The sequence below is a fragment of the Pleurodeles waltl genome, chromosome 11 (assembly GCF_031143425.1).
Source record: "Pleurodeles waltl isolate 20211129_DDA chromosome 11, aPleWal1.hap1.20221129, whole genome shotgun sequence".
NCBI lineage: Eukaryota > Metazoa > Chordata > Amphibia > Caudata > Salamandridae > Pleurodeles > Pleurodeles waltl.
The window spans coordinates 147,354,051-147,376,110 of NC_090450.1; the positions used below are offsets into that span (position 1 = coordinate 147,354,051).

A 22,060-nucleotide genomic window follows, 5' to 3' on the forward strand; every position below is an offset into this window, starting at 1 on the left:
ACCATGATCTCTTTGTTTGAAAATAGACCTGGTCTAATGGAGTCAACGAGCATTGCAAGGCAAGGCTATTGGCTCTGCTAATGGTTGTTTACGGTACAGCATCCCTGCTACTATCAGCATGGCTAAAGAGGTATTAAAAAAGCCTATGATGAGTTTATAGGCTAACACATCACACCTGCGCATGTCTACAAAATGATGTGTGTGCTTTTTTTTTCTTTTTATTTACGAATCTGAGTTGGATCTGTAAATAAAAAAGACAGGCGAGAGAGAGGGGGTGAATGTGAGGTTGGATGAAAGCAGCAGAAGGACGAGAAATCAACCTGAGGGGAGATTAGTGCATCATAAATGGGGCGGGGAGAAGCACATGGGCGATAGAGAGCAAGTTAGTGCAGGGAAGAGGGGGAAGAGAGTTACACAAGAGAGACTGCCGGAAAACACATGCAGTCTTGTGCAGTGTCTAACTCAAAAGAAATAGTGCCATAAAGTGAGCAGGGACACATGAAATACAACCACGCATCAGGGGAGACATAAATGCAAGAACCGGATGTAAACCACACACTAGCTAACAGAATAGCAAGCAAATGACAGGGATGAAAAAAGACAACCAGTGGTAAGAAATGGGCCAACACAACTCCCATGATAAGGTGACAATGTGCTTTTTTGCAAACAGCGTTCAATGTCTGCTATGGGAGAAATAAGAAAGGCAATAAAGTTAGCTCCTCATGTAATAACAATCTGTAATTTCCTCATACCATTATGTCATTTCTGGAGTGGAACATTTCAGTAAAGTAAGTTGTTATTGGATCATTTGCTGAGCTGCATCTGATTTGTTATTTTGTGCTTCCTGATGAATTTTAGTATAAAGTGAATACACATCAAATCAAACCAATTAAAACGCAGTCAGTCGACATGTTAATCATTTGAAAAGATTCCATAATAAATAAACTGATTGAAGTCACATAGGGAGTCACATTTTTTGTGGGTCTTAGGCTCTAGTTAAACCACATGAGTTTTTGCGCTCCTGACATTCAATAACATATTCTTTTTGTGCCTGATGTACTGTCGTACATTGTTTCATCAATAATTTCTTAATCTGAGCTTGCAGAATTGAGATGGGATCACTCAGCTGATGCATGACTTCTGACTCACATTGAGTTGCATTTTGTAAAACAATACCACCGCACTTTTCTCCTGATTGTATGACCATATCCTTATTAGGCCACAAGGAATTAAATGCTAACCTTTCTGCATAAACTAAAAAGATTATTTAAAAAAATGACCTCGAAGAAACTGAAATGACTAATAAGGTCCGCATTGTGAGTGGCTCAGAGAACTGATCACCTATTCAGCCCTACCAAAGAAATCTGACACAGCAGGGTCGAAAATAATTAGATGCTCTTAATACAACCAAACTATTTTCTCCACTATTGGGAAATAACCACACCAATTCTGTTTCCCTAGTATTTACCAAGCATTTAACCCCTGTTAAATCCCAGACGTTTTGATCTACCGCAGTTTAACAGGAGATGTTGATTTCATCACACTCGGTAATCACTGGGTGCGGAAAAGGCTGCATCACTTGTAATTGCTATCACTGTGCAAACAGGGGTTTGTGCCAGAACCAGATTTATCCGCACGTCTCATAAAGAAGGCATAAGTGAGTTGGCATGTGGTTTTCTTGCAAGCTAGAGTATCTTTGACTAAAAATAAATATTGAAGTAAAGTGATTGACCGACCCAGATATATTCCACAGTTTAAGGCCTGGGTTGCCTTGTGTAAAATTTCTTCAAACTTACCGGGACCTTCCTTCTTGTAGTATTACCCAGTTTTCCAAGGGATTGCAGGACATCCTTTCTTGTGTTTCTTGGGCCCTAATGCCGGCAAGAAAAAGGCCTCTCTTGATTACCCTTTCATCATTAAAAAACAATAGTAAAGGTGCAATGGGTGTATATAGTAATGGACCACTTCGCTAAATCTGTTTTACTCATGACAGCTGTGCCCTGGGGCCCACATCATGTCTGATACCTATGGGAAGTGTTGCCAAATGTTCTGTAGAAATATGGAATCTTAGTTGTGACAAAGGCTGAATAATAACGGATATGGCATAAGTGAGTTAAGTATTTTTTTATCACATAGGTTACAACTGAAGAATGTAGTCCTTGGTTCAATGGATACATATTATGTGTATTTGTAAAATGCACTAGCACCCACAAGGGTATACTGGCACTGAACAGGTGTAGGTGCTTAGCCTTGCCAATTTTAGCTTGGTTAATTGAAAGGCCAGGGTATCAGCTTCTTGCAGACTTTAAGTAGAGAGGAAGAGGCACTGATGGGAGTGGGAGGTCCTTTCATGGTTTAGGAGCAATGCAAGAGAAGTCTGGTCCTCCTGAACTGGTTCTGTGTATGCATGGGATGTGTGTGAGTAGGAGTCCTGTGGTAACAAAATGTCTTGGTGGTTGATTGAAGGAGATGCAACTGTTCAGGTAGGCGGGGCGTGAATCTAAAACTATAACACGTCAGCCCCACAGTCACAAATACTCACCTATTCATTTTGTGCATGTAAATCCTTTGTTGTTTAAAAATAGTGTGCTTTCTTATGCATTGACATTCATCTGAACCTCCTTTAAAGTTTCCTATTTTTAGAGTGCAGCATGGCAGACTAGCCAACATCATTCTCATCGGCTGCTCAAAGAGGGCTCAATTCACAGTTTAATGATTGCTCTATAGGAATCAAGAGGCGACTGACATAAGCCACACATCATAGCTCCAATTTTATGAGCACTCCATCTGAGATTCATGTATTCTAACCACAAATCTCGATGATCATGAACAAATCTCCAGAGGGAATAGGCTCTTTGACTGGCTTGCACATTTTGTTGAGTAAATCAAGCCACTGCTGGAATGATTTGTCTTTGGATTGGCTGGAAGATATTTGTAGATCACCTGCAGTGAGCAGAGCTTTACACAAATTGGCTACACGAAGCTGAACTGACAATACAATGTTGCCAGGCAATTGAGTCATTAGATTGCTTGAAAGAAAAGCCACAACATGTGTAGTGCCACCACACACGTCTACCTTTCCAGCACCTTATTCCTTCACTGTTATCACCACAAAAGCCGTCTGTGGATGATGCATTGGCCTACGTTGCTGTAGAGGGCCAGGCCTGGTAGAAAAATATGTTATTTGCCTTATCAGTTCAATTAAGCCCATATGCAATAAATATTTTCCAAGAACTGTTGACCCTGGGACATCAAAAAGGGTGGCACGCAGTCAATCAAACAACAGTTAGCACGTAGCATCAGACACTCTACCTTTAGACGAGCCCTCTTGTGGATACATTTTGATTTCTTAGTTAATGATCCTTTGTTCCCTATCTGTAAACAATGAAAGCAATTATCCACTTTCAATCACCTCTCCTATTTGTACTCCTTAATTTAGAAAGGAAATAAAGCCTAGGTGTTCCATTTTGAGGTTTTGCCAACAAACAGTGCAGCCTGTTTGGTTGCGAAAGCCTTGTTGTGGGCTTACCTACAGCTTACAGTGGGCTCCCAGCAGGGCTGGCTTTAGAGCTGGTGGCCCTCAGTGTGGCAGTCACTTTTAGCACCCACCCGACCCATGACCACCTCCTTGGAATCATTCATTACCACCCAGCAAATGAGCCTCCCATCTCACCATTAGCCCCCTTTCACATACATTCATTTGTTTTAAAGCGCTTCTAAAGACTGGCTTTACTAATCCACTCAGCTATCCACATAAAGTATAGATCTTTTCTTTGCAGCAGGTGCATTAACCCACTGTGATACTTTATGGAGAGTCAAAGCTGCCACTAGACAAAACTCCCATCTCTCTCCCTAGCAGGAACATTAAAAACAAGAGGTATCTTGGCATTTTAATTGCTTCCTGAAGGCTGGACGCATAGGGACCTTTTAAGCAGATGCTTTTAAATTCCAAGTTTCATAAATCATTGCTAAACGCAGCGCTCCCCTGAGGTCATCACTCCCAATTCAGGTCAGCACCCGGTGCGGCTGCACCACTTGCACCACCCTAAAGCCGGCCCTGGTTCCCAGCCAGTCCAATGCTTACCACAGTTTGGCTTTATTGCCTCTTTCATTTGCTTAATCCTTATTCATAGGCAAGCATTGGCTCGCTTTCCTCTACTTCTGTTTGTCCCTCCTCAGAGCATTACCTCTTTACCATCCTTTCCTTTGGGTGACTTAGATCCGTCCTCTGCTCGCATTTAGGGAACTGCATGCTTCTTTTTATCTAAGCAACTGTATGAGGGTGAATGTGTATTACAGCTCTCTCCCTCAAGTGCTTCTTCGCTCGCACTCCATGTTTCTTTCTCTTTCTCTCTTATGTGCCTCTCCCAGCCAAACTCCCTTGCCCCATGCTATGTACTGCTTTCTCGGTCAAGTGCTTCTGTCACATGTTGCTCTCTCCCTTGTGGGCTGCTTTTCCTCTCCTTCGCTCAACCACACCCACTCTACCACTGACCGCCCCCACCCACAACTGCTGCCCTTTTTTTCTAATAATATATTTTTTGGCGAACCAGACAGCAAATTACAGTTGGCCGTCACACCTTAAAAATCCCTGTTGTGACACTCCAATTTCATTTTTTTGCAATTTACCGATCCATCTCGTAGCTGTAAATAAAAAAAATAGCACCTGCTCCATTTTGAAGACATACGTATGTGTGACAATGTATGCATGTACCTATGAAATGACATAGCAGCCAGTAGGCACAGTAGCATTGTTCCTTTTTTCTCCTTTTCTTTTGTACATCATACTCAAAAGGCATTGGCAAAGCCAATAGGTCGCAAAGGCAAGCCCTATTGGCTTTGGCAATGATTGTTTTCATGGAGTATTTATGGAATACCAAGAACATAAGCTGAACATTGTACCACAATCATCCCCTTCCAAAAAAGCAGTGAGACACTGGAACACATTGACATTACTGAGAGGGCAGCTGCAAAGCATTCCATGATTGACTCTATTTAAAGAAGCCAGAGCTCAAAGAAGCCTGACAAGGCGGGGTTAGACACAGTCTTATACAATAGATCCAAAGAGCAGAAGGATGGCAGAGCCAGGTAGGAAAATGCAGAATGTTGTATTTATATGCAAACTTAACATTAGCCTTTATTGATATTGTTTGCTCTGTCAACGGTTTACTGATGTAGTTGCCATAACATGTACAAAAATACTCCATAAAAAATGCTTGCATTCATCTTTGCATTGTTTTATTTAATCGTGAACGTGAAGATATTGAAGGGAAAGAAATGCTCACATTTTGCACATACCATTTTGTATAGTATGACGTGATTATCAAATTCTGAAAAGTTGTTTTTACACATAATTTCCATTTGGTTTTGCAGAGGGTGACGCCAACCTACACTGTGCATTCTGCAGCACATTTGTTATCGTTTTTCCAAATTAAGAGCATGAATGAACTGCATTTCTGAGTATACCTTTTTAGATCAGTGTTCGGGGCACAATGCTTTTCCGCTGAGATTATATGAGTTCTTGTTAATTAAAAGACAGAAGTAATTTATAATATTATGGTTAGGCACTTATTTTACAGTTATTTCTGTCTTGGTATCTACAATTCCATGATTTTTATTTTGTCAAGACATAAAGAGCAAAGAATGAGTTATAATTTTGTGAAACAGGGTGCTTGTGAGAGTGAAAGCTAGAGATACAAATTCATGCATCCATCCATCCACCCACCTTCTCTCTACTTTCCCTAAAAACCTACAGTTGAAAGGGAGTTGAGTACTATGTTAAAAGCTACTTTGACATAAAAGGTAGGAAATTCCCATGTTAAGGCCCTACCTTCACCTCCAACCCACCATACCAAGCCAGACTTAAGCGCCACCTCTGGTTTTACTTAATAAAGCTTGGCTTAAGATATATTATACATTCTCATAATTTTTTTATAGGTGTGTCAAAGGGTGTATGAAGGCGTGAGCAAGTTTTTATATGTGACACAGTACAATTTGTTAAATGGTGTTTGTGTGACCATGATTGATGGTTTATTGCCATATAATGGTGGTGATTCATACATATGAAAGTAGTTTTGTTTATGTTCAATGGTGTGTGTCTGGATGTGTGATGGTAGTTTGCTGGCTTTTAATTGTGCTAGTGTGTATATGATGGTGTCTTTTATTACTTTAAGCTTGTGACTGTTTGAATAAGTTCCTGCAGTTACAGACTAGAAAATGATAGTTGTATAGTTGTATAAAGCTTATTGTGCTGTCACATAAAGACAGATATGTGAGTCTACTAGAGTTGTTGTAAATATTTACTCTGGTGAGGGTGTGAATTCCTGAAGGTATGTCTCTTGACATATGATGGTGTCAGGATGTTGGGTGTGCAGCATTTTGATAGTAGGCGTAACAGTGTACCTTGGTAGGTGTAGATGCATTGATGTATCTCCAAAAACAAATATGGTAGTCAACAAAGATACAAACCTTTCTTCTTGAGCCTCCTACATTTAAACATAAATGTTGTATAAAACAATCTTTCTTTTGTGGCACTACCAGAATCTGGAATTCACTTCCACAAGATATTTGTACTATCTATTGTACTGCAACTTTTAAAAAAGAACTGAACATCCTCCTTTTCTGTAGACATTTTCACTGTACCTGAGGAATGCTTGGTGACTCAAATGTCACTCAGTTAATGCTTGTCAACCTCTCAGGCCCACGCCCAGTGGTTTGGTTGGCTAAGATACTTGCATAATCTTACTTTTGTCTATAAATGCAGTTGTGTAACAGGGATTGTGTTGCCACACACAGATGGTTGTGTGGACACAAAATAATGGATGTGCACTGGTATACAATGTTGGGTGGTGTGTGTGATATATTTTGATGGTGCGTGGATGCATATTTGAAGGTGGGTCTTTTTGCATATTATGCTGTGTTTCTTCATGAATGAGGTTGAATGATTGTGTAGGTGTTGGCTCTGTAGTTGTTGGCTCTGTAGTTTGCAACTTTCAAACTTGAAAGATATCATTCTTTCAGTTTCAAAGAATGCATACTGGGACCAGAGTTAGAGTTAACTTACTGTCAACTTACATTGTGGGTTTAGACATGAGGTCAAGTAACACCTTCACTTCACTTAGAAATTTCTTTTTAGTTTTTATAGTGAATAACAATATGTAGCCAATCTTAACTTCGTTTCAACTTCAGGAATTTCTTACTTACCCAAGAATGTTGTAATTGGCCAAAAATGCTGCACTGCCTTGTGTCAAAGGAAGAAAGCAGAATCTAACCATATCTATCAAGAAATGGTACTGTTTCTCTCTCCGCTGTACTGGCACACTTTATGCAGCCTTGTGCCACATACCTTTGTACAAAGTGCAAGAGCTTGCCTGATGTCCATCATATGTTTTAGTCTGGAAGGTAAATCTTCCAGTACAAAATACTCTGCCTAAGTATGGTTTAAATGTTTCCAAGCATGAATGTGCACTGTACAGAACACATGCAAAGCTGGGAAAGTTAGAACAGTTTGGAAAAAATAAATGTTTTCTCCAACGTTATACCTGCCTTGAGGAGGCATACATAGTTGGTGATAAGCCTTGTCTACCATTTGTAATAGATGAGGCTTTGCATCATAAAACATGGGCAGTTTTATGGAAACGTCTTGTCCCACCCGTGGGAAGCAAAATGCTTCAAAGTTAATCCTTAATTAAACTCTCCTGCTGATTTGTTAATTTATTATGATATGGGAGCAAAGGTTTGATGAATCTGACTCACATTATCTTCTAATATGCCCTTCATCCTTACATCTAATACTTGAATATGCTATGTGATTTTTATGTGGATGTAATCATAGGTTAATATTTTGGAAAAGACAAACTTTAAAGTAGCGATTTGCAAAAAAACATGCAATACTACATGTGTCAACAAAACAAATAGATTAGATACTGGACTACCGAACTCCTGATGTATTTTAATTAGTTGACCCTTTTGAAGCTACATTATACCAATAATTCCTGTAATGTAGAATTTTTCTTATTTCATACCTTTGTGGGTTTTAGATGATACTTGCATTCTCTTTGTTCATTTCATTAATCATCTTTTATTCAAAATAGTTTTTAGTTCAAATGGGAATGCTTCTTCTATTTTCATAATTATTATAAATTTATTTCCATTTTGTACATGTATACATTTATTTAAATTAATTTTAAATTGCTTACTCCCTATACGCATGTACCTAGTCTGGAATAAATTTGTTTCTCACATGTATTTGAGAAATCCCTTTAAGAGTGGGTTTCATTTTTTTTAATCTATACTTTTTAAATGGTAGCAGGTATTGTCTTTTAAATCACTTGTGTAAAGAGGGCCCCTCTTTGCATGATAACTTTGTCTTGATCCCTTAGAACTTTCTGTTTAAATATAGATTTTTTGAAAAAATAATCTTTTTGTATTATTGTTCATATGTGTGTTCATTTTCACACGCACATCATTTTGAACCATTGTCTGCCAACATTGAAAGCTGTGCATAAATGTTTGGGCAGAAGGTGAAACCCCATATGTCACAGTGAGGTGTTGTGTGAGTCATGTTTGTGTGTGTCATTTGGATGTGCGGGTTGGAAAGGCATGGACTTCACCCACACTGACCTATGGATATGTTTTGCTTGTTCCTTGTGTGTGTTCTGTGTCTATTGTTTGAAAACACTAAATACAATCCACAGTATTTGATGCAAAGTGGAAAGAACTATTGCAGTGTGGTCTTTATGTCAGTGGAAGAAGTATTATGCTCTACTAAGGTCTATGCTTCAGCAGCACTGACCTGGGGGTTTGTGTCATATATGGCTTGTGTGTTCTTTCACAAACATCGACAATGGTTCAAAATGATTTATTGCAAAGTGATACTCCATATGTCCGAATGTGGTAGATTGTTAGGGGACATATATTTATGGTCTCCAAAAGAATTTTATGACAGAATACCGACCACAAAGTATTGTGATACAGAGTAATGAAGCAAACATATTGGCTACAAAAATATCTTGGACAATAATTAAAAGTAAGTAATATTAATGTAACTTTAAAAAGTTACATTAATCTTGAAAAAATGTATAAACGTTTTGATAAATATCAGATATAAGTATATAAGTTAAATAAACACAAAATAAACAGGGAACATCATTAGCAACACGGTCAATGCAATGGTATGCATTGTCCACGCTGCCATTACCACGTATATGCATTTACTATGCATTCGTTTAGCATGCATGCCTTTACCACGCCTATGCATGGTAACGGCAGAGAGAGCAGTCTGGGTGGAACAGGAAGGAGTAGCGACCAAAGGAGAGAGAGGTAAGTGGGCCAGTTTTTAAGACAGGGTCAGAGGGTCGGGTTAGTTTTTAGGATAGGGTAGGTAGGTTTTGGGGTTCGGGTGGGGTAGTTTTTAGGACAGGGTAGATTTTAGGGTTTAGGGCTGGGTGGAGAGTTTGGATAGTTTTTAGGACAGGGCAGGGTACGTTTTAGGGTTTAGGGTGGGGACGGGGTAGTTTTTAGGACTGGGTGGGGTAGGTCTTAGGGCCGGGCAGGGTAGGTTTTAGGGAGAAGGTGGGGTCATTTTTAGGACCGGGTGAGGTAGGTTTTAGGGTACAAGGAGAGCCCGGGCGGGGTCGTTTTTAGGACAGGGTGGGTTTGTTTTTAGGACAGGGCAAGTTTTAGGGTTTAGGGCGAGAGATCAGGTAGTTTTTAGGACAGGGTGAGGTAGTTTTTAGGACAGGGTAGGTTTTAGTGTTTGGGCTGGGGGTGGGGTAGTTTTTAGGACAGGGTGGGGTACGTTTTAGGACAGGGCAGGGTAGCTATTAAGATTTAGGGCAGGTAGGGATAGTTTTAGGACAGGGCAGGGTAGGGTTTAGGGTTTAGTGCAGGGTAGTTTTTAGGACAGGGTGGGGTAATTTTTAGGACAGGGTAGGTATTAGGGTTTAGGGTGGGTGGTCAGGGTGTTTTTTAGGACAGAGCAGGGTAGGTTTCAAGGTTCAGGGTGGGGGCAGGGGGTCTGAGTAGCTTTTAGGACAGGGTAGGTTAGTTTTTAGGACACAATAAGCTTAAGGGCGAGGGGTTGGGGTAGTTTCTTAGGACAGGGCAGGGTAAGTTTTAGAACAGGGCAGGGTAGCTTTTAGGGTGGGGGCGGTAGGTGGGGTAGTTCTTAGGGCAGGGTAGCTTCTTGGGTTTAGGGCAGGGAGGGGTAGCTTTAGGACAGGGCAGGGTAGGTTTTAGGGGTAAGGGCGGGCACTCAAGTAATTTTTAGGACAGGGTGGGGTAGGTTTTGTGACAGGGTAGATTTTAGGGTTGACCACCAGGTTCAGGTAGTTTTTATGACAGGGTGCGGTCGTTTTTAGGCCAGGGTAAGTGTCAAGGTTGAGGGAGAGTGGTCAGGGTAGTTTTTAGGACAGGGAGGGTAGTTTTTGGGACAGGGCAGGGTCGCTTTTAGAATTTAGGGAGAGGAAGTTTTTAAGACAGGGAAGGTTTTATGGTATGGAGGGTTGGGTCATTTTTAGGACAGGGCAGGGTAGGTTTAAGGACAGGGCACAGTAGCTTTTAGGGTTTGGGTTGCGGTCAGGTAGTTTTGAGGACAGGGCAGGGTAGATTTTAGGACTTAGGGCAGGGGTTGGGGTGGCTTTTAGGGCAGGTTGGGGTAGTTTTTAGGGCAGGATAGGTTTTAGGGTTTGGGGTGGGGTGTCGGTCAGAAAAGTTTTTAGGACAGGGAGGAGGTAGGTTTTAGGAAAGGGTATAATAGCTTTTAAGGTTTAGGGTGGGGTCGCTTTTAGGGCAAGGTATGGTAGGTTTTAGGATTTAGGACAGTGGGTTGCGGTAGTTTTTAGGACTGGGCGGGGTAGGTTTTAGGACAGGGTAGGTTTTAGGGTTTAGGGCAGGGGGTCAGGGTAGTTTTTAGGATAGGATGGTGGGGCAGGTTTTAGGACAGGGCAGGGTAGCTTTTAGGGTTCAGAACGGAGGCAGAGGTCAGGGTAGTTTTTGGGACAGGGCGGGCTAGGTTTTAGGGTTCAGGGTGGGGGCGGGGTTGGCGTGGTTTTTAGGAAAGGGTGGGGTAATTTTTAGGACAGGGTAAGTTTTAGGGTTATTGTGGGGGATGGGGGATGTTTTTAGCACAGGGCAAGGTCGGTTTTAGGACAGGGTAGGGTTTAGGGTGGGGGCAGGGAGTCAGGGTAGTTTTTAGGACAGGACAGGGTAGCTTTTAGGGCGGGGGTTGGAGTTGTTTTTAGGACAGGGCGGGATAGGTTTTAGGTTTCAGGGCGGGGTTGGGTAGCTTTTAGTACTGGGAGGGGTCATTTCTAGGACAGGTAGGTATTACGGTTTAGGATGGGGGTCAGGGTAGTTTCTAGGACAGGGCGGGGTAAGTTTTAGGATAGGACAGGGTAGGTTTTAGGGTGGGAGCGGGGTTTGGGGTAGAATTTTTAGGAGAGGGCAGGGTAGGTTTTAGGTTGGGTTGGTGGTTGGGTAGTTTATAGGACAGGGTAGGGTAGATTTTAGGACAGGCTAGGGCAGGGGAGTTTGGCGCAGGGCAGGGGGTGGATGGGGCTTTTTTAAGGGCTTCAGTGTGTGGAGTATGGTGTCTGGTGTAGGGTGCGGGGGAGAATTTACCATGCTTGTTCCTTTACCAAACTTGTTTTTACAATGAATTTCGTTGTATATGCATGGGTGGTAAAGGCATGTGTGGCAAAGGCACGGTCATTGTAGAGACTGCGTTGTAAAGGCATGCGTGATACACGTATGCATTGTTCCATCATACATCCATATAAACATATAATAAATTGAAAAATCAGTATATCACATTGTAAGCCATTCAAGAAATATTAAAAAAAATATATTATTAACAATGAAATGTATTAAGTGCTAAAACACATAACAAAAAAATCGAAAATAGAACACAATTAAAGAATGTAAAGAGGTGTAATTATAATAAAGTATATATTTCTAATGACACCCTCAAAATATTTGATAATGCTAAATAATAACTGCCTCTAATCTAAAAACAATAACAAATAAATAGCAGTACAAATACGCCATTGTATTTAAAACCATACATACATTAGGAAAAATACATAGAGTGTGTCTCAGTGAGTTTCAGGTTAACTATTATAGCAAGCATTAGGAAAAAGGCATTCATACCGTGGTCAAATTACTCCAATCCTACTAACATGTTGAAAAGTGTGAATATTGGAGGGGAGTGTGCAGATTTACTACTCTAGTACCAGGTTAACAAAATAAAATGAGAAAAGTGCATTGATTGAGGAAGGATCTGATTTACTATTGTATAAACATTGAAGAACGAGCATGAATTGTGCTTGTGTGTGTTGAGGGGTGCTTGGAAATCCTATTTGAATTCCTGTCTAGCAAACATTGGGGGGACATGCATTCTTTTTAGTGGTCAACGTCTCTAAGTGCCAGTCTGACAAACATGGGGGAAAGTGCATACATCATGGCAATAGTTACATTTACTATTCTAACTCCAGTCTAACCGACACTGGGGAAAGTGCACTCCTTGGGAGAAGGGCCAAATATAATATTCTAAATCCAGTCTAACAAACAGGGAAAAAAATAATAAACATGAGGAAACGGGTTAGATTTACTATTTTACTTCTATTCCAACAAACATTGGGGAAAAAGCACAGATTTGAGGGTCCAAATCTAATGTTATACCAGCAGTATTAGAAACATTGAGGGAATGCACACATCATTTAAAAAAAAAAAATCATAATATTTTATTTTCCATTTTATCATTTGTTTGAAATAATTTTATATTTAACTGAATGTTATTAAAAAAATAATTGTTGGAAAATGGGTTATTGGTAGGGCAGGTAGGTACCTACACCTAGCAACAAGCCACTAACCTCCACCTAGGTACAGTTAGGTCTCAGTAAATTAATCCCAGCTCAACCCTTGGTAGCTTGGCAACGAGCGTCAAGGCTTAACTTAGGAGACAAAGTGTAAAGCATTCAAATATCACAAAACAGCAATTAAATAAAACACAGGAAACAGTTTAAAAATCCAAAACCAATTTATAAAAATAGTTTATATTTTTATCTTTAAAATGACACCAAAACGAATAAAATCGGATAAAGGGAACCGGAGATATGAATTTGTAAAGAATTATTACTTTTCTAGCGCTTAGAAACAAAAAGCGCCAATCGGGTCATCTGGTTGCACCACGACCGGGGCAAAGTCAAACTTTCAGGCCGACCGCGATGGAGCCCTGCTCGGCTACAGGTCGCGGGAGGCCTCGGTTAAAAAGTTACCTTCTGACTTAGTCTTTATTTTGAAGATTTTTCTTCACGGGACGAACCTGCCAGTTGAATCCGACCTCCTGGAGCCCTTGATACGCGATGTGGGTTTCCTCGGTGGTGATTTCTACCTTCGGACTTAGTCGTTTTTTTCGAGATGAAAATCCTTCGACCGGGGTAAACCTGGATCTTGATCCGACGTCCGTGGAGCCCTTCTCGGATACGATGGCTGCGAGGTCCCGGTCAACTTTTTACGTTCGGACTTAGTCTCTTTTTCGGATGTTTTTCTTTACCGGGACGAACCACGAAGTCAGGCCGGGTCGCGGTTGAGGCAAGCCGGCTAGAATTTCCACGGCGGGTCGGTCCCTCTCTGGAGCTTTTTTCCAAAAATTCTCAAATCTTTTCCAAACTTCTGGGGCTTCACCCAGATGTTCTTTTAAGGTTCTTTTGGGGTCCACAGCTCACCCCAAGGGTCCAGAAGTTCTGTGATGGTCCTTGGGGGGTGCGGACTTCAACTCCCAGAATGCACCTGGCGCAAACTCCTTTTTGGCCACTGGACAGTGGTCAGCTGGTCGCTTTCTTCAGGAGTTGGTGCAGGGGACTCTGGTTAGCAATTTTTCACCTGTAGCAAACAGGGAGTCCCTCCTTGAACCAGTTGAAGCCAGGCAAAGTCCTTCTTGTGGTGAAGCCCAAGTGTGCAGCTGGTGCAGTCCTTCTGAGTGCAGGTTCCAGGTGCAGGCCAGGGTTCGAGCAGGGCAGTCCTTCTTCTCCTTAAGTTCTTTCTTCTTGAAATTTGGTGGGGATCTGAGGCGTGGGTGCAGGTCTGCCAGTTTTATCCTTGCTCCTGGGTGAAAAGCAGGGGGGTCCTGGTCCTCCAATCAGGTACAGGGTCGTCCCCCTGTGATGACCACTTCCTGGGAAGTGTGGCAAAAATCCATCCCAAAAGGCAACAGTCTCTAAAAATCCAACATGGCTGAATCTGATTTTTGGAGGTTACATCTGGCTGAGCCCACCCACTGGTGTGGCTAAAAATCATAAACACACCCCTCTCCTGCCCTCTCCTAATCTAATCAAGGGGGCACCTAGTTGTCTGGGGTTGCAGGATGTGGGGGTGTTGCTGGGTGCTCCAGATGTCCTTCTCTGCCTTTGAAGACCAGTTTGGCAGCCCTCCCCCTTCCTGCCTCACCATCTGCTGAGGGGAGATTCTCTCCCCCAAGCACATTCCTTTGTGTGAAGCCAGGCCACTTCACACCTCATCAAGGCAGCCTGGCAGAAGCTGCTGCAGGCTGGCCAATCAGAGCACAGCAGCAAAAACAATGCAGAGCTGAAATTGGCAACTTTTTAGGTAAAGTCTAAACTTTTTACCTGAACAAGTTATATTAAATCCAACAACTGGAAGTTGTGGGATTTATTACAACAATTAATTTGATACCAAATTCTTGGTATGTAACATTTAAGGAGACTTTAAAATTTAAAATAAAGTCTGCCCATTCTAGCCTATGAAGGCCATTTACTTCAATGAGGGAAAAACGAATTTGGCTGTTTTTACCTCACCAGGGCTTATAAATCTATTTTTATAAAGTCCCTGCTTATAGTTACATGGCACCCAGCCCTAGGGGCACATAGGGCACACCTTAGGGGTGACTTATATGTAAAAATAAGGTAGTTTAAGACTTTGGAAGTACCTTTAATTCCAAAGTCGAATTAGCATATAACTTTAATTTAAAAGCAGCCAGCAAGGCAGGCTTGCTTTTAAAATGACACTGGGCACCTCAGCAGTGCACTTAGGTGTGCACCACCTATGCTGTGGTCCCTAAACCTACATGCCCTACCATATACTAGGGACTTATAGGTAGGTTAACTTAGCCAATTATAATTAGCCTAATTTGCATATCCATTTTACACAGAGCACAGGCCCTGGGACTGGTTAGCAGTACCCAGGGCACCATCAGAGTCAGGAAAACACCAGCATAAAGTGGAAAATGGGGGCAAAAAGTTAGGGGGCCTCTGCAATCAGCCCTGTTTTCTCACAATAATCAAAACATTTTTTAACATAAACAATATGGGGCAGATGTACAAAGCATTTTACCATTTGCGACAAGTGAAATGCATATTGCCTTGTACAAAAGGCAACTTTACTTTTGTAATTCAGTATTAGGAAGGGGTGTGTTTAGGGCCTCCTTTCCTAATACCGAATAGCACGGGTATGTATGAATGTTTTGCAATATTCATATTTTACAGACTCCATAGATGAGGTGATAACACATTCGCAAGGGACCTCTTCCCCTTTGTGAATGTGGATCAAAACTTTTTTAACAGCAGGCAGTGGTCCGTACTCTTAAAAAATTAAAGATAAACTTTTCAGTTTTCTTCTTGTAATGCATCCCATTTTCCTTGAAGGAAAACAGCATGCATAAAAAACTGCCTTATTGAAAAAGCAATCACAGACATGGTGGTCTGCTGCCCCATGCAGACCACCATCCCTGTGATTGCGGCCATTCCTAAATGGGTAACAAATTACAAACTGACTCATAAATTTTAATGAGACAGGTCCCTTGAGATCCATGTGGGAATCGTAAACAGCGTCTGAGACACTGTAGTACATTGCAGTTTGCGATTTCCTAATACCGAATTGCAAAAATTGCAAATCACTTTTTTGGTACATCTGAGACTATAGCTCAAAGTACCTATAAAACAAACATATTCCTAAAATATTTCTCTAAAACAGAATACTTATTTGCAGGACTTTTTACGTTTTGATATAAAAGATACTTCTTTATTTATTTACAAAATGTTTGAAGTAAAAAAATTCAACCAACCCCACAAAACACAGAAACACCCACTTAGAAAGTAAGTTTTAAGAACTGTATTAGGAATATTTTTAAATTGTAATATGTGAATCAATTTATTTAAACTGATAAATATTCTAAAAAAAACAACTATGCAATCAAATCCTCAAAAAAGGCCACAACCTAAAATTAAAATTGAATCAAAACTGTATGAGAATATTTTATATTTAAATCCATGGAACAATTAAAAAATAAAAATAAAATCGAAATCAATTAATATTAATTATTGTATTGTTTGCCAAACCTAGCTAATACACCAACCATCCAAAGCTAAAAAACAATACAGAATTTACAAAAGTGTTTTAAACTATTTAAAAAATAATTAAAAATAAAAATATATAACAATATTAAAACGTATGCCAATTAACATTAACATTAATTAAAATCTAATTTTAAAAAATCAGTTTCTACCAGGGCCACTCTTTTAGCCCCATCCCCAGGGGCCCAGCATGTTTGTTTGTGCAAAGGTGACACATGTCTGACCTCCCCAGACCAATTTAGGCCCCAGGGATCCCATCCTCCTGGAGCCCAACACCCTTTTTATAGGGAGAGGTATGCAGCCCCCTTCCTGGGCCTATTTGGGCCCCAGGGGGTTGCATCCCCCAGTGCCCGGCATCATTTTTATGGGGAGGGGGCATGTAGCCCTCCTCCCTTTACCCAATTTGGTCCAGGGACCCCATCCCCTAGGCCTGACACCATTTTGCATGGGGGGCCCATGGCCTCACCTCCTTGAGCAAATTGCGGTCCCAAGAATCCTATCCCCGAGGGCCCAGCACTGTATAGAAGGGGAGAGGGCATGATGCTTAGTCGGGTGGGGCAGTCAATATGGAAGAAGGGGGTTTTGCACCAAGAAAATGACTTTAGGCAGGTTAGAGTAAAAAAAAAAAAATGACTCTATCCTGCCTAGAGTAATTTCCTGATGCAAAACCATCCATTCCACATGGCTCCTGTCTTAGAAAAGACAGGAGTCATGCCCACCACCCCAGTGGCCAGCACAGGGTACCAGGGTCCCCTGGGCATGGCCATTGCACCCAGTGCCATGTAGGGGAGCTCATTTCAGGGCCCCCAATGGCACTTTAAAAAAATACTTACCTATACTTTCCTGGGAAGGGGTCCCCTATCCTCTGATGTCCCTCTGGTGTGGGTGTGGGGTGTCCCTGAGGCCTGGGGAGGGCATAATGGGCTTATTCCATGGTGTTCCACCATGGAAATAGGCCCACAGGTCACCTAACGCCTGCCCTGATGCCTGCTTTGCACCATTTTTTGACCCCTCCTCCCTCCCATGCATGATTTTAGCACAGGGAGATAAATATGGCGCTAAGGCCATAGAGTAATTTTTTGCACAGGGACGCCTACTTTGCATTTCATTGTCCAAAAAATGACTTTAAGTCCATAAATTTGGAGCTAGATGGGTCTAGCACCAAAGTATAAATATAGAGTTAGTTTTGGACCAAATTTGTGTAAAAAAAAATGCTGCAAATTCGGAGCAAAACAAGTATAAATATGCCCCTTGGTATTTGCTCCTGCTTGGAAGGAGATTTGAAAATGCTCCTTCCAAGCATGAGTAAACACAGGTTTCCCTGTCCGCACCACTGTGAGTAGGGAAACCTCTTAACCATCCCTAACTCCAACATATTGGAGACTTCCACCTAAATGCTGGCCATCACTTTGTCTGACAGCCTGTGTATTTTGTTTTTGACAGGGAGCTGTCTCCTGTATCAACATCATGGGTACACAGATGTCTAACCCCAGCAGTGAGGGAAAACAGAGAAGTAAACTGTCCCAGCAATTGGTGACAGTCCTTCTGCTGTTCTGAAGTCAGGGTAGGCACTTCCACTGACCCAGACTTCTCTTTGGAGACTAGGAGGTCAAGGGGAGGTTCATTCTCCTCTTCTTCACCATCATCTGTCACCAACAGCATGGTGACCTCAGATCTCTCAAATCGGGGTTTTAGGCAGTTCATATAGAGAACCCTTATGGAGTGTTTGGGGGTCTTAAGGTCCATCAAGTAGGTGGCCTTTCCCTGCTTCTGTACTACCTCATAAGGTTCAGTCCAATGGCCCTGGTGGGCCCTGGGCTCCACTGACTTCATCACTCTCACTTTTTGTGCAGGCTGGAATTCCACAGGAGTAGCAGTCTGGTAATACCACTGCTTTATTACCTCCCTTCTTGCCTCCAGGTTTTCAGAAGCTTGCTTATAAAACTTGTCCATCTGGCTCCGGAGGGCTAGCATGTAGTAAACCACATCCTGGGGAGATTTCCTGGGAGTTTGCTCCCACTCCTCCCTAACCAGGCTGGGAGATCCCCTTGCAGGGTATCCATACAGCATTTCATAGGGGCTAACACCACCCCCTGTCTATAGCACCCCTCTGTAAGCAAAGTGCAGGCAATGTCAGAGGATGTCGCAGCTACTCCTTATGGGCTCTGGTTGGCCCTTTATCATGCCCTTGAGTGTCTTGTTGAATCTCTCACCAAGCCTATGGGTTTGTGGATGGTAGGGTGTGAAAAACATATAAGTAACTCCACACTCATTCCACATTGACTACATGTAAGCACATATATAGTTGATGCTCCTTCCAGACACCATTTCTTTGAGGAAACCCACTCTGAGAAAAGTCCCCATTAGGCCCTAGCCACTGCAGGTGCAGTTGCAGTCCTCAGAGAGATGGCTTCTGGGTACCTTGCGGCATGACTCATCAGAACCAGGATAAACCTGTTAACAGAGCCTGTCTGGCTGGGGATCAATGGGTCCAACAATGGTGATCCCCATCCTTTCTAAGATGATGTCAATGACAAGTAAGGGCTTAAGGGGAGCTTTCAGCTTCTGCCCTCTTCCTGCCACTGGCCTGGAAGGTCAAGCAAGTCCTACAGAATGCATTTGGGATAACCTTCTTCTGGCCAGTAAAAGTGGGGGACAAACCTGACAAAGGTCACGCCCTGGTCCAGATGTCATGCTAGTGGTATTTTGTGAACCAGCCCCAATAGGAAGGCCCTTTAGCACTGGAGGACCACCAGGGACCTTGTTGCCCCATGCTCAGGTGCCTTATGCTCACTGAATAGGAGGCCAACCTCCCAAAAAATGTGGTGACTTGTTGAGGCATCAACAGCTGTAAAGCTGCTAAGGATGTGGTCTGCAGCTTCATGCCCTCCAGGGTTGAGGACTCCTTCTGTACTTGACAGAACTCCTCACTGAGGGGGAGCTCCTTTCTTCTTTCCATCCAGCATGTTCTGGCAGGTCACCAAGAGAGACAATGTCCTCCTCAGTGGGATCCGGGCGACTTTCTCAGATGACCCATTCATCTCAGCTGGGAGACATTTGGATATAATTTCCCATGTCCCTTTCCCTTCCCCTTCTTGCCAGTTGCCTGGGCCATTTGCCCAGGCTCCAGCCTGTTTTGACTCCCTTCCAGGGTAGTCATGGACCTACTGATTGCACACATCCACTCAGGCTATCCCAGCATCTCCAGGTGTGACTTAAGCTCCACTTTCTTCCAGTTAGTTTGCTCAAAGTCATTCCAATCAAACAATCCACACACATGGCAGGGCTCACAGCAGCTTTCAAAAGACTTGAGACCCTTCTCCATTCAAATGGAACAAGGGTCACTGGGTAGTGACCCTCAAGGTTGTCAGCTACTACAACCTGGTTAAATGTATTAAGTAAAATCTGCTCTGGGGCCACCATCTGACTCTTTAGGTCCCTCAGAGCCTCAATACCTTGCCTTTTAATGGTGACCCATGGCCTATACTTAGCAGTATGGAAGGCATATGCACTTTAGGAACCATCTCCATGTCACCCAGGGATGCTAGAATAACCTCACTGACTTCGGTCCCACTGACTGGGACAAACTCCCCCGCAAGCACTACACACGCCACCAGTGGGAGGCTGTGCCCTCTTACGACACTTCGCATCACCCTTGTAATGCCCATACCAATAGCACTTGGGAGTCTTGTTCTGACTCTTGTCAAGGAAGATCTTTCCTCTGAGAAGTTTTTTAGGGGCCTTGCGATAGTATCTTCTTGTTTCTCCCTCTCCTTCCACTATTGGGAACACTGCCTACCCTTTTGATAGTCCCCCTCAGATGCCTTCTTTGAAACTCTGGTGCTGACCCAGATGTCTGCCTCCTTTGGAAGTTTCCTGGGGTCAGGCAGCTTGCTATCAACCAGGTCTTGGTGTAGCGAGGGAAAACAAATATCAAGCATGTGCTCCCTCAGAATCAAGCCGTACAACCCAGTATAGTCTTCGACCATGCTGCCCTTCACGCAGCCCATCAGTGCCGTCCTGGAATTGTCTAGAAAGCCCACCCAGGTCTGTGTCTGAATCTCAACCTCTATCTCTCAGGGGTCAGTCAAAATTTACTAGTGAGTATGACTTTCCTAGGTTTGTATTACGTCTGGTCCTCCACCTCAAGTATAAGGAGTGTGTCCCTCTCCACTGGTGGCATGTACTTTCACAAGGTACCCTCAGTACTCCTCAGGAACCCTTTGCACCCCTAAAGATAATGTATATGCTGAAAACCACATATCAATGTCATCTCCCACCATTTAGTTGGGCACCAAATTAATTGGTATTCAGGCGCTTCCTTCTCCAGAGGACACTGCAGGTACGCTACCAACATTACTTCTGAATTCGACTTGCATGGCTTCAATGTCCAGCTGTCTGAGGCTCAGCTCATGTGCCACTCACTTTTCTTCCATGGTCAGTCTCTTCTCTTCCAAAGCCTGCTCTTTCTCTAACTTTAGTTTGGCAATCTCTAGCTTAAGCCTTATCTCCTCCCTCCTTTCCTCTAGCTCCTTTTGGGACAGGCCTTTGTGTGGCACACCGTTCCTTGCCCAAGATGGTTTCTCCAATTCTAGAAGGATGTTGTCCCCCTCAGGCAGCTGTCCAAGACCCTCCTGTGAGTATTGGTCCAATTCCACCTCATCAGCCAGCTCCTCCTCATTGTTTGTGGGGGCCTGGTGCACCTCTGCCCTTGCTCTAAAGCCTTTTGGAGCTCTGCCTTCTTGATGCTCCTCTTGGCAGCCAGTCCCTTCTCCTCACAAAACACTGTGAGCTGAACAACTAGTAGCTCTCCAGGTTGGCCAGCTCAAACTCTTTGCAGGTGAAATCACAGATCCAACAGACAGGCTGAGAGAGGATACATTTGGAACAATCAAAAATGCCTATCAGGGAGGGTTAACTTGAATTGGTATTAGATGTGGAATAGTAGTGTACTCCAAATCACTTTATGACACTGCACAAACACAAATCCTTTCCTCATCGTTCATTCCTAATGTTAGAAATTGGGTATCTGGTTGGCAGACGTATTCACCCTGTCAACACGGGACCCACAATCCTAGTCAGGAGAAGTCACAAACACACCATAAATTAACCTGTGCTCATCCCTTGGTATCTTGGCACAGAGCAGTCAGGCTTTAACTTAGGAGGCAATTTGTTCAGTATCTGTGCAACACTTCAAACAGTAAAGCTGTAAAAATGCCACACAAAAAGATACCTGGTTAGAAAAATAGAACTTAATTTAATGAACAAAACAAGACCAAAAATGGCAAAAATCCAATAAGTAGAACCGGAGTTCTGAAAATCATAAAGTGCCAACTTGGGCCGTCTGGTCACGCTAGACTGTGTCAAATCTGAAAGTTCAGACTGCCTGCGATGGAAGTGTGGGTTGGATACACAGACCAGACATGGTCAGCTGAAAAAGCACCTTGTTTGCATCTACATCGAGGAAGATGCTAGAAGCAGAGGAGGTAATGGATTGTTGCAATCCTTGAGATGGGGCAATGGGTCAGCTCTGAGCTGCACAAAGTCAGGGAAGCTTCAGCAATGGAGGTAATGCGCCACACAGTTGGTGATGCATTGCATTCAGTCCTTGCAGCAGCAGCGATGCATCAACACAGATGGCGATGCACCTTCTCCAAACAGTGCAGCAGCATTGATGTGAGATTTCTGGT

The 22,060-nt window shown here is 42.7% G+C and overlaps 1 protein-coding gene across 1 annotated transcript in view; it reads left to right on the forward strand.

Moving 5' to 3' along the window:
- Nucleotides 1–5,000: 5,000 nt before the first annotated feature.
- STRIT1 (small transmembrane regulator of ion transport 1) overlaps nucleotides 5,001–22,060 on the forward strand; it is a 37,028-nt gene continuing 19,968 nt past the window's right edge. Inside the window, exon 1 of the mRNA XM_069213312.1 lies at nucleotides 5,001–5,088. Within this exon, the coding sequence (XP_069069413.1) occupies nucleotides 5,076–5,088 (13 nt within the window). The 5' untranslated portion in view covers nucleotides 5,001–5,075. The remainder of the gene's footprint in view (nucleotides 5,089–22,060) is intronic.